Raw genomic sequence first — 12,885 nt, 5'->3', positions numbered from 1 at the left:
TAATGAAGGAATGAAGATTGCAGACTGAAACCTAGGGTAACCACGAAGACCATTTTTTCCATGTCAGTGGTGTCTGTAGCCTTTACATAATGAAAAGATTGAAAAACTAAAACGGGCACCAAGTGTCTAATTCCTCAGAAGTGCAGCTTCATGCATGTCGGTATTAGAGGTCCTGCTGACCATCCGGCCCCCACTTATTAGGAGAGATACTGTCCTAGAATATTGAAGGGATGTTCTTACCTCATAATGCTATGGCATTTCTTTAGGATTTGCTATACCATTATAATCAGTGGGGGTCCGATCCCGTGAATGAGGGGAGCCTGTTGACTAAAGCTGTAAGAAATGATAATTTTCCCAGATTAGATTTGCATGGTTTTCAAGTCCTTATGTCTAATTGTTAATGCAATGGAGATGAGGTTTGACTAAACCACTATCTACAGATGCCCCAATGACCAGCATTATTTAGTAAAAGAACTTGCGTATTACCCAAAATGAGTCCGAGAGATGAACCTATGGCGTTATTGGGCACATGGACATTGCACGGATGAAGACGAGGACAGTACACCTTGCTTCATTGTGCGAGCAAGCACCCAACACCATCGAACTCCTCTCTCGGAGTCATCTCTGGTGATACTGAAATGGCTGGCTGTGACAGGGGGGCTTCTTTAGAAAGCTAAACCCCCAGGTGCATGGTGGTGGTTTAGTGACCACAGACTGGTCCCCCTGCCTCCTCAGCTGATTATGGAGCGGGCCTACAGGGGATGGACAACTGGTTTCTACTCTTGGTGTCTGGAAAATGCAGACTGTCTAGTCTATTCCTTTTTTGGATTTATTTTTAGGTTAGTGTCCCCTTAAGAGGAGACATGAGGTTAGGTAATGAATGGAGGAGCTGCTTTCTGATTGTTTTCTAGCTCACATTTCCGTTTAGCAGTGTATACTCCCCAGTGAGCGACATCTTTTAGATTGAATTTACTATGTTCAATTAGAGCGCAGCTTCCTTCCCTGTAGACATAATCGTGGTTTATGTCCAGCAGTCTTAACCTGCCGGCGCAGCCGCTCTGCCTGTAATGCTATCCTTTTTTTGGATGACGAGAATCCATACTGAATTATTAATAAATGTGTAATGTGCAGGCCGGCAGCCCCCTACATTAGTGACACGTCTGTATAGAGATAAATGTGTGATCACTGAGGGTACGACTGCTGGGACCATCAATGATCATGGCAACAACCGTTCTTGAGCCCCCTGTTTTAATGGGGTGGTGGGGTATATGTAGTGTCATTAGTCACAGAGAAGGGAATGGAACAGGGGTTACGCCTTTGCACCGCCACTGCCTTCACACAGACGGATTGGGGACCACTGTTCTCGTGACCAGTGGGGGTCCCAGCAGCCTTACTTTTGTCACCTGTGTGCTTAGATGATAAACATTGTTTATGGGAAAACCTCTTTCATTTTGTTTTATTTATTTTTTTCTCATTGAAAAGAAGTCAATACATTCGGTCAGCAGTTCTGACACCCCCCAAAACTGCTGCCTGCACTAAATGGGTGACAAGGAAATCAGATGAGCCGTTCCCGGGGTGCTGTTTAGACTGAGGCTGCACAGTGACATGAAAATCGCATGGTGTCGAAGTGCAAGACACGACAAGCCGCGACTGCAACGCGACGATAGTCACGCGACACAAGTTGCAGGCAAGTCACAGAAATATTTCTGGTCATGTCGCTGTGTAGCCCCAGCCTACTATTTGCAGCATAGCCCTGAAACTGTTATAACATGGCACGCAACGGTCCCCAGGTGTCCCTCAAGTACTTGAAGTGCGTAGCATGTTCCAATAGATGCGTAAGGTTACGTGTTTTTTGTTTTTTTTTTACACCTAGAAGTCAGTGGGTTGAAATTAAAAAGGCACGTTCTGTGTCTGCTTAGTTGACTTGTGCGTTGTTATTCTGAGTTTTATCATTTGTATCTCCAACATTACAAAAGCAGCACACATATAGCTTTATATGCATAACAGTGTGATTTATATTTTTTCCCTCCTGTAGAATCCATTACTGAGTCGTCTAGAAAGAGTCATCCTCGCCTGTTTCCCTCCTCCTCCTGTTGCTGAAATCGATGAGAAGATTTCACCTCTAGATCTTCTGTTATGCACAGAGCAGCAGGAGGAGACCTCAAAGTCCAGGTCTTCTGCCAGGTATGATCAGGAGAGCCCTGCCGCACTGTCCGCCCAACATGAGATGATGAAACTTCTAAAGGCAGGTTTACACTGAGAGCCGTTTTCCTAAGAGTGCTCATTCCCAATAATCTGCCCGTTTCATCGGGTGAAACATTCGTTCATGTGGACACCTAACTTATCGTTTCTGGGCAGCAGATCGCGCCGTGTGAACAGCGATCTGCTGCCCAGAAACAATGCAGCCGTATGAGGACGAGAGGTCGCAGTAGTGATTCCCCCATCCTCATACTGTGGAGGTGATCGCTCCATGTAAACGCAGTTCTTCGCCTCCACGAACAAGCAGGCAATTTTCAGGAAGGAAAGCTTTCTTTCTGACAATTATGTGCTCAATAGACGCAGGTAAATGCAGCATTACTCTTTGGCTGTGTGTATATGCACATATGCAGTAAGATTCCTTTATAGCTGAATCGTCCCGACAATAGGGGGTCTTATTAAAAGACAAATCACTCCTGCCTTTATAGCCGTCTCAGTGTCTCACCAATGATTGCTGGCCACTGTATACACAGGCAGATACACCGCAGTAGCCAACCCCTGTTTTGCTGTTAAGAGCAAGACTTTAGGTTTGGATACTCTCTAACTCTTTGGATACTCTTTAACTCTTTAAAATATAATTAGTATATACATTTAGCGATATAATGTCCTTATTTTGCGCTTATCTACATGCAAAGGATAAAGCACATAATACACAATTATATCAACACCTCAGCTGGAGTCCTGACTACATCCAGAATGAAGGTACATACGATGGAGTTAAAATCATCTGACAGCGACACATCGGCGTGGAAGCCCTTTCAGCGACAGCAGTCAGAGTCTCGCTCGGGAAAACACTGATTAGGTCCCTACACGAGGCGTCCTCCCCCGTCGGTTGAGCTTTTGACATCTTCCCTGAATGGGTACAGTTTTAGGGTCCATTCACACGTCCGTAGAACTGGTCCGCATCCGTTCCGCAAATTGCGGAACGGGTGCGGACCCATTCATTCTCTATGGGGCAGGAATGGATGCGGACAGCACACAGTGTGCTGTCCGCATTTCCGGAGCGCACCCCTCAGGGCTCCATACTAAAAAAAAAATATCAAGGAGCCATTGGCTCCTAACCTGAAAAATTTAGGAGCCAAATTAAAATTTTTAGTCGCCAAATTTAAAATACATATAATTACGGTATAATAAAAAAAAACACACGTCTTACCTAGGGTTGCGATACTCGATACCACGTGAAAAAAATAAAACGCCAAAAAAGCCGCGTGCATTCCACATTTTATGGAACGTCTGGACCATAATAGAACAGTCCTAACCTAATTTTTGTCGGGACACTTGAGGTGTGGCACTTGAGGGGTTAATAGCGGCGGATCGCAGCGCGCAGTCATAGAGATTGGGTGCCCTTGTATGGGATATGGCCGGCACCCACAGCGCAGCCTGCGATCGTATTAAGCATATACTATATTCATTGGTGGTGCAGTGGCCACAGCCCCTCCCCTCCTCCTCCTCCCTGCTATCAGCCCATTGGTGGCAGCAGCAGTACAGGGGGGAGGGACTGCCTCCTTCTCCCCTGTGCTGTTGAGAAGAACATGGCACGCGCTGAGAGCAGCGCGTGCCATGTCAGTTTGTGAAAGCGGCAGAGCAGCGGCGGGTCTAGGCGCAAATGGCGACAAGACTACAAAGTCTTGTCGCCATTTAGCAATTTTAAGTCCCATTTGCGACCATTGTGGTCGCCATCTGGGGCCCTGCCCCTGATCTTCCCATCCACGGCTCTGGAAAAAGATAGAACATGTCCTATTCTTGTCCGCAATTTCGGACAAGAATAGACAGTTCTATGGGGGTGCCGGCCGGGTGTATTGTGGATCCGCAATACACTACGGACGTGTGAATGGACCCTTATGCTCTCTGGTGGAACGTAGCCAGCACATGCTCTCCATAGTTGTCACTGTGTATGTGGTGTTCATCTGCTCTCACCCCAGACCTTGAAGAAGCCTGTTCCCAGGTCCACAGTGAGTCAGAATCCCAAAACGACCTTGAGAAAATATGTAGACAAAGCTCGCCCACAAAATGGAACTGAAGTGATCGGAAACTGCATCTTCACACTTTATCCCCCTGTACACATGCAGCCTATGTACATTGGTAAGTGGATAGGTCTTAAACCCCAGGAATTGCCACAGAACAGGCGTTGAAATTTTCACACACCTAAATCACTTTGATATGCCAAGGGGACCCCTAACAGGACTTGGGGTACATGTACATATAGAGCTCATGGCTTCACTTATTTTTTTATCACAGTTTTGCCATAATTGCAGTCATATTTGTTTTTATTCATTCACAATTCTAGCAAAAAATTACTAGATCTTTTTTTTTGCTTAAAACCATAGCCACATTTGTACCAAAAGCATGACGGAAGCGCCTATGTGCGCCAGATAAGGTCTCAGCCACTGTGTGCGCTAGACGGCAGTGGTGTACTATTACTGCGTTGTGTGGCTGTGTTAGGGGGCCGCCATACTAAGTTTATGTTTAGTTTTTTTTTTTAGTTTGTAAAAAGTGGCATGAAATTATTATTATTTTATTTTTGAGTGGCATCTTTTTATTTACATTTCACTTTCTTTTAGCCTTTTTTCCCCCCTATAGAAGGTCTGTGAAAGAATGCCTGAAAAAAGGCCACGCCCAGAGAATGCTGTCCCAAATTGCCAAGGGACAAAAAAAAAAGTCAGGGAATTTAAAACACCACTAAAAAGGCATCGGGCACATTTATTAAGACCATGGTTTTACACGTAAGTCTTAAAAAGCCCCTGCGCTGGTGGTGGATCGCCAAAGTTATGTAGAGGCGCCTGGCCTCTACATAACTTCGGCGCATCCACCGCCGATTCCAAATCTAAGACTGCTTCCTTGCTACGCCTGGCCCGTCCCCGCCCATGCAATGCCCCTTTTTTTAGACCTGGCATGAACGGGGAAGAAGTCACAGATTCTGCTGCAACATGGTGTGCGACAGAATATGTACTAGATATACGCCACAAAGGTGGTGCGTATCTGTTCGTAAATGACCCCCACAGTGTTTGTGGGCATTTCATAAGTTCCTATTAATGAACATGTAACATCCGGCCATGGGTTTTTTTTTTTGCTCAAAATAAAGGTGGAAAGATAATGGCAAGGTTTTAATACAAAACAATCTTTCTATTGGCTTGTAAGACCAGCTTCACATACAGTACAGACCAAAAGTTTGGACACACCTTCTCATTCAAAGAGTTTTCTTTATTTTCATGACTATGAAGGCATCAAAACTATGAATTAACACATGTGGAATTATATACATAACAAACAAGTGTGAAACAACTGAAAATATGTCATATTCTAGGTTCTTCAAAGTAGCCACCTTTTGCTTTGATTACTGCTTTGCACACTCTTGGCATTCTCTTGATGAGCTTCAAGAGGTAGTCCCCTGAAATGGTCTTCCAACAGTCTTGAAGGAGTTCCCAGAGATGCTTAGCACTTGTTGGCCCTTTTGCCTTCACTCTGCGGTCCAGCTCACCCCAAACCATCTCGATTGGGTTCAGGTCCGGTGACTATGGAGGCCAGGTCATCTGGCGCAGCACCCCATCACTCTCCTTCATGGTCAAATAGCCCTTACTTTCAAAGTTTTCCCAATTTTTCGGCTGACTGACCTTCATTTCTTAAAGTAATGATGGCCACTCGTTTTTTCTTTACTTAGCTGCTTTTTTCTTGCCATAATATAATACAAATTCTAACAGTCTATTCAGTAGGACTATCAGCTGTGTTTCCACCTGACTTCTCCTCAACGCAACTGATGGTCCCAACCCTATTTATAAGGCAAGAAATCCCACTTATTAAACCTGACAGGGCACACCTGTGAAGTGAAAACCATTTCAGGGGACTACCTCTTGAAGCTCATCAAGAGAATGCCAAGAGTGTGCAAAGCAATAATAAAAGCAAAAGGTGGCTACTTTGAAGAACCTAGAATATGACATATTTTCAGTTGTTTCACACTTGTTTGTTATGTATATAATTCCACATGTGTAGGCTACTTTCACACTAGCGTTCGGGGCTCCGCTTGTGAGTTCCGTTTGAAGGCTCTCACAAGCGGCCCCGAACGGATCCGTCCAGCCCTAATGCATTCTGAATGGATGCGGATCCGCTCAGAATGCATCAGTCTGGCTCCGTTTGTCCTCCGCTCCGCTCAGCAGGCGGACACCTGAACGCAGCTTGCAGCGTTCAGGTGTCCGCCTGGCCGTGCGGAGGCAAACGGATCCGTCCAGACTTACAATGTAAGTCAATGGGGACGGATCCGTTTGAAGATGACACTATATGGCTCAATTTTCAAACGGATCCGTCTCCCATTGACTTTCAATGTAAAGTCTGAACGGATCCGTTTGCATTATCATGAACAAAAAAAAAAAAAAAATCCGTAAATCTGAACGGATCTAAGCGTTTGCATTATAGGTGCGGATCCGTCTGGGCACATACCAGACGGATCCGACCTAAACGCTAGTGTGAAAGTAGCCTTAATTCATAGTCATGAAAATAAAGAAAACTCTTTGAATGAGAAGGTGTGTCCAAACTTTTGGTCTGTACTGTATATCCGGCAGTCCAGTTCAGTTCCCCTCCAGAGAGGTGCAGAAAAGGGCAGAAAGCCAGAACTGATCCCATAGATTTTTTAGGGGATCGTTCATATTCATCCAGCACATCCCTGATGACGTTGGATAGCGACGGACAAAAAAAGTCTACCGTTTTTTCCTTGTAGTGCTGCACATATGGAGTCCAGATCATCGTTTTTTAGTTTTCTACTGGCCATCATTCCTCTGCTGTCAGAGCTCAACGTGGCACTGACATACACAGTCCACACTGCTGTGCCATGCTGACATAATGGAGAGGATTCCTGGGCACATGCACAGCAGCCCTGACAAAGTATTTAAGCGAACTATAAATGCTGACAGAAGAGGAATGGCGGGGCACGAGGAAAATAAAAAAAATAGTGATCTGGACTCTTTAGGCTACTTTCTGCTGTTTTTTTACCAGTCCCATTCTCTGCATATTTGCCAGATAGCGGCCGAATCTCGGCCAGACCACATTATAGTCAATAGTGTCCGGTGAGAAGGCGGTAGTATCTGGCAGCGCAGGTGTAAAACTAGCTTTATTTTCGCTACTACACATATATTACTGCAGATCATAGTCCAGGATCGTGGTGACAGATTATACTTTTAAATCATCCCACAAAAAGCAGGCGCTCCCAAGGCGATGGTGAAATAAAGTTATGGCCCTTGGAAGGTGAGAAGCAAAAAATCTAAATCTTTGGGGATCATTTACGATCATATATAGCAGTATATTGCGGCGCTAAGGTTGTTGGCGCCGCAATCTGCAACTTTTCCCCCACTCAAGCCAGGTCTAAAAATGGGGACGGGGCACAGAAGGAGTCAGGCTGCCAGGCCCGTCTCATTTCTCATTTTCTACGCCTGCTTTAGGTGTAGAAAATGTTCTAAATCTATGCCAGCAAGGGAGCTGGCGTAGATTTACACTGCCGGCGCCTCTACATAACTTTGGCGGATCCACTCCCAGGGCAGGGGTTAAGACCGGCATCTAAAACGTGGTCTTAATAAATGACCCACTTTGTTTGCAAAATTCGACTTGTCCTGAAGGAGATATTGTCCGAAGCTCTGCAGTATTCGGAGTACAGTCCCTAATAAGAACCTGTGGGCCTCCATTTAGCCTCCTGTAGTAAATGATGCAGGACTGTCAGGCCGTTTTTGATGCAATGTGTCACTTTCTGCTTTTGCGCTTGTCGCTCTGCTGCAGTGATCTACCGCGTCCATATTTTCTATTAAAGGGACTGTGCACGAAGCGTTCCCCGCAGCAGATGTGCCATTGTCGGTGCGAGCAGTGGGAGCTCTCTAACGCCTTGGTTTTCCACAGCTTACACACAGAAGTGCTGGACATATGGAGCGAGCTGCAGGATATTCATGATGCCTACGGACTGAAGCACCAGTGGGGAGGATCTCACAGCAACAAAAAGCTCCTGCGCTCCCTAGGAATCGACACAAGGAACATAGTATGTTAGTTGTTCTGTCCCCGCTATTGTCTGAACAAAGGCCCTGCAGGGAAGGAGCAAGCCGCTTGAGTGAACCTTCTAACTAGCAGCTCCTCGGCGGACATCATGTGCTTAGAAACAGCGTCTTGGGTCAGCAATTCTTAACCCCATTGTCACTGCCAAAGCGTCCGGCAAACTGTGTTCTGCCCATCCTTTGTCTGATGATTTGGCTTTCTATCATTTATATTCTCTAATGAAAGCAAAGTGGAAAAAAAAAAACTGGGGTAGAGTAAAAGCATGTCTAGTATGATAAATTAAAGGGAACCTGTCACCGGGATTTTGTGTATAGAGCGGAGGACATGGGTTGCTAGATGGCCGCTAGCACATCCTCAATACCCAGTCCCCATAGCTCTGTGTGCTTTTATTGTGTAAAAAAACGATTTGATACATATGCAAATGAACCTGAGATGAGTCCTGTCCCTGACTCATCTCACATACAGGACTCATCTCAGGTTAATTTACATGTGTATCAAATCGTTTTTTATACACAATAAAAGCACACAGAGCTATGGGGACTGGGTATTGCGGATGTGCTAGCGGCCATCTAGCAACCCATGTCCTCAGCTCTATACACAAAATCCCGGTGACAGGTTCCCTTTAACACTAACAAATACCCCCCCATATGCTGGGCCCCTCACATTACCTGGCTCCCCGCGCCACTCTTGGTCCCCGTACCGCCGCTGCTTCTTCTTCCCGTGCACGGATCAAAACATCCGGTGTTGGGGCAGTAGCCAATGGCAGGCGGTGAAGAGCCTCCCTAGCATCGCGGGTCACCGCCTGCCATTGGCTGCTTTCCCCCGACACCGGATGTTTTGATCCGTGCACGGGGAGAAGCAGCAGCGGCGGTACGGGGACCAAGAGTGGCGCGGGGAGCCAGGTAAGGCTGCATTCACACGTACGTGGTGTGTTGCGGACCCGCAAATTGCGGCATCCCCATAGAAATGCCTATTCTTGTCTGCAAGCTGCGGACAAGAATAGGACATGCTCTATCTTTATGCGGAGCTGCGGACCCAAAATCGGGGCCGCGCTCCGCAATTGCGCCTGCAGACCGCACACTGTGTGCTGTCCGCATCCATTCCGTTCCCATAGAGAATGAATGGGTCCGCACCCATTCCACAAAATTGCGGAAAGGATGCGGACCCATTTTGCGGACGTGTGAATGGAACCTAAGTAGAATTAGTGTGAGGGGCCCAGCATATCTGGGGGGGGGGGGGGCATTTGTTAGTGTTGGATAACCCTTTTTAGTATGTTATATACTATTTTGTGTTTTCAAGAGGTATTTCGGTTTCAGCAAATAAAACGTATCCTGAAATTCAGATTTCCAGTATAATTCCAGGAAGTAAACAATAACTATTCCTATTGAATGGCAGCAAGCAGAGATCTTAAAAAAAAAAAAATAATCCCACGAGGAATTGAAGCAGGAAGTATAACGCGAGCTGTATACCGTAATACCCCTTCACCTGCTCTTTGCTGCCCCATGGACGACGTCTTGTACTGATTGTCTCACTGTTTGCAGCTCTTTACAGGCAATAAGAAGCAGCCGGTTATCGTGCCCATGTATGCAGCAGGTCTGGTAAGCCGTGTAGTCTATTATATCTTAGATTTATACAGGTTTCTAGCCAATGATTATTGCTGGTTTCTTTTTTTTTTTTTATCTTTGGGTTTCTTTATACAGACACTTGTTTACCCCCAACTTTCCAGAGCCAGTGTCGTCTATGAGCTGCATAGAAAAGCAGGGGACTAGGATGCCCCTATATGGTTTCTGCTCATTACGGGCAATGCAATGTGGAGCCTTTGTCTGATCAGATCACTGCATGTACAAGATGTACCCAGCTGGTAATTGTGAGCCTTCAGAATATTTCTGATGATGCCAGGCTTGGAATTGGCTGTAGTTGCAGATCACCCGATCGAGGCCAGAATGGGGCTTCCGGATGTGTTGTTATACCCTTTTCTTTTAGATTCATAGGATGGTGTATTTAAGTTTTTTTTGGGGGATTTTCTTATTGATGGCCTAACCTCAGGATAGGTCGTCAACATGAGATCGGCGGGGGCCGGACCACTGTCACCCCCACTAATCGGCTGTTTGAGGGAGCCACGGTGCGCTTACCAATTACAGCTCCATCCATTGCACAGCGGCTGTGCTAGGCATCGGTGAACATGAGGATAGGCTATCAATATGAAAATCGGGGAAAAACCCCTTTAACCACGCTGTTCTATACAGAGGCATCCAGTAAAAAAATGTACTGCGTGGTATCCGTATTCGTCTGTGTATGACATGTTGTCAGTTAGAAGAAGATTGCTCCCGATTAGTGGGGGCGACAGGAGTCAGACCCCGCCGATCTCAGTGATTTTACCCAACTGAGAAGATTATCAGCTGCCCTTCACCAGTGTTTCTTGAAATTGGTGAGAAAATGTTAGGTTCTCCTCAGGATAGGTCATCAATATCAGATCGGCGGGGGTCCAACACCCGGCACCCCTGCCGATCAGCTGTATGGGGAGATGGCGCTGTGCACGTGCTGTCTCCCTTCTCTCTTCCTGTTATCCACTGTATGTCTATGAGACAGCAGCAGAGGACAGGAAGGGAGACTGCACGTGCGCACAGCGCCATCTCCCCATACAGCTGATTGGCGGGGATGCTGGGTGTTGGACCCCCACCGATATGATATTGATGACCTATCCTGAGGATAAATCGTCAATATGAAAATGTCTGGAGAACCCCTTTAAAAAAAAAAAAAATAAATCCTTACACATCGCTGATTCAACCCCCATCCCATCGTGTCTGTTCCGACATTGCTCTGGTCCCTGCTGATCTGCACTTTCTGATCCCAGCTTGTCTTGCCAGAAATGGTAAGAGAGGCCCAGTCAGTGGCCTTAGCGGTGATTTCTGAGCAGCCCTTTCTTGGCATTTCCAGTGCGTCGGGCAGCTGTGACCTGAACAGTGCCGTTATGGCAGCAGCAGCAGGGGGTCAGTGATGGGGAGGGTGGCTGATTTATTTTTTATTTTGGAACCTATCTGATCCATATTATTTTTTTAAGCAAATATTTTTTATGTGAGCTAAAATGTATTTGGAAATTATTCCCAACCAATTACATGAATCCAAATTGTTTTGTCCACGCACTACAGCAAAATGACGATCAGGTTATAAGTTATATAAACACATAATAAGGTACAATATTCAACGGCAGCTCCATGCAGCGTCTGTATATAAGGTTACTCTCAATTGCATCGGTTTTGCTTGAAGTTGCTTGGGTGTAGCACAAGTTTTTTTCAGCCTGTGTGGTTTATCCAGTGGATGGCCACAAGAGGGCGCCTGATGTCTTGTTTTTACGAAGAACTGTGGTATTCTATGTTATTTTACCATCTCATCGATGCTTTATGTAATTTGTTGTTTTTTTTTTCTTTACCCATTGGTGATGATGTAGGGTATGCTGGAGCCGACCAAGGAACCTCTCAAGCCTTTATCTGCTGCAGAAAAGATAGCATCAATAGCGCAGTCGTCTCCTGTTCCTCCAGATGAGAGTATTTGTTCTTCTGACCAGTTACAGGTACATACGTGTCCAATTCTTTGCCATCAAGCAAGACATCAGTGGAATTTGCAATTGTTATTTTGCTGTATTATTACCATTAAAGTGCATTTCCAACCATTAACTATTGAGGATCTATCCTGAGGATGGGTCATCAGTAGGTCCCCTTCAGGTAAATGGGGCTGAGCTGCAATACCAAGCATAGGCGCTATGCAATGCATGCAACTGCACTTGGCATACTGTGATAATCGGCGGGGGTGCTGGGAGTCAGATCACCACTGATCAGATATTGGCGACCTATACGGAGGATGGGTCATCAATATTTAACTTCCAGAAAATGCCTATAGGGGATAGGTATCCGAACGATCGGCCCCCCACCGATGCAGCTCTGTGGGACTGCTAAAGATAAGTGGAGTACAGCACTTTGCTATCTGCGGCAGTCTGATGGAACTGAATGAAGCGGCAGCGCACATTCCTGACCGACGCTCATTCTAGTCATCGTCTGCTGCAATGTAGCTTTTGATATCTGATGCAGATTTTCTGAAAAATTCATGGCAGATGTTCCAAATCCATTCTGTGTGATCATGGCCTTGAAAGTCTATCCATAGGAATCTATTAAGTTGTCTAAAAAGAAATGAAGTCGAACAAAATGCTTTTTATTCAATTATTTTTTTCTAGCTATAGTTGTGTTTTTTTGCTTTATATATTAATATTGAAACTCTTTTACATATGGCTTTCAATGGACTTTGTTGTGATTATTCTATGGAAAAAATGTCTAGTTACATACATTGTCATTGTAGCCTTAGTGTTAATCGTATCATACAAAAACAACCATGTAAAATATTCTACTGGGAAGCTCAACCTTGTCATAGCTGGTCTTAAAGGGGTTCTCTCACTTCAGTAAGTGGGATTTATCATGTAGAGAAAGTTAATACAAGCCACTTACTAATATATTGTTATCATCCATATTGCCTCCTTTGCTGGCTGGATTTATTTTTCTATCACATTATAAACTGCTCGTTTCCATAGTTACGACCACCCTGCGATCCATCAGC

At 45.4% G+C, this 12,885-nt stretch overlaps 1 protein-coding gene across 3 annotated transcripts in view; it reads left to right on the top strand.

The window, feature by feature from the left end:
• AFTPH (aftiphilin) overlaps positions 1 to 12,885 on the top strand; it is a 98,355-nt gene that overhangs the window by 28,561 nt on the left and 56,909 nt on the right. For all 3 annotated transcript variants that reach the window (XR_005778515.1, XM_040430112.1, XM_040430114.1), the window contains exons 3-6: positions 2,036 to 2,184; positions 8,131 to 8,266; positions 9,822 to 9,878; positions 11,729 to 11,851. Coding sequence is in view for 2 of the 3 variants with exons in the window: in XM_040430112.1 (XP_040286046.1) it covers positions 2,036 to 2,184; positions 8,131 to 8,266; positions 9,822 to 9,878; positions 11,729 to 11,851 (465 nt within the window). In the remaining variant the exon portion in view is untranslated. The remainder of the gene's footprint in view (positions 1 to 2,035; positions 2,185 to 8,130; positions 8,267 to 9,821; positions 9,879 to 11,728; positions 11,852 to 12,885) is intronic.

Source organism: Bufo bufo, chromosome 4 (assembly GCF_905171765.1).
Source record: "Bufo bufo chromosome 4, aBufBuf1.1, whole genome shotgun sequence".
In the NCBI taxonomy this organism is placed as follows: Eukaryota; Metazoa; Chordata; class Amphibia; order Anura; family Bufonidae; genus Bufo; species Bufo bufo.
The sequence above is the reverse complement of the archived record's forward strand: the minus strand, read 5'-3'. Positions and strand labels throughout refer to the sequence as shown.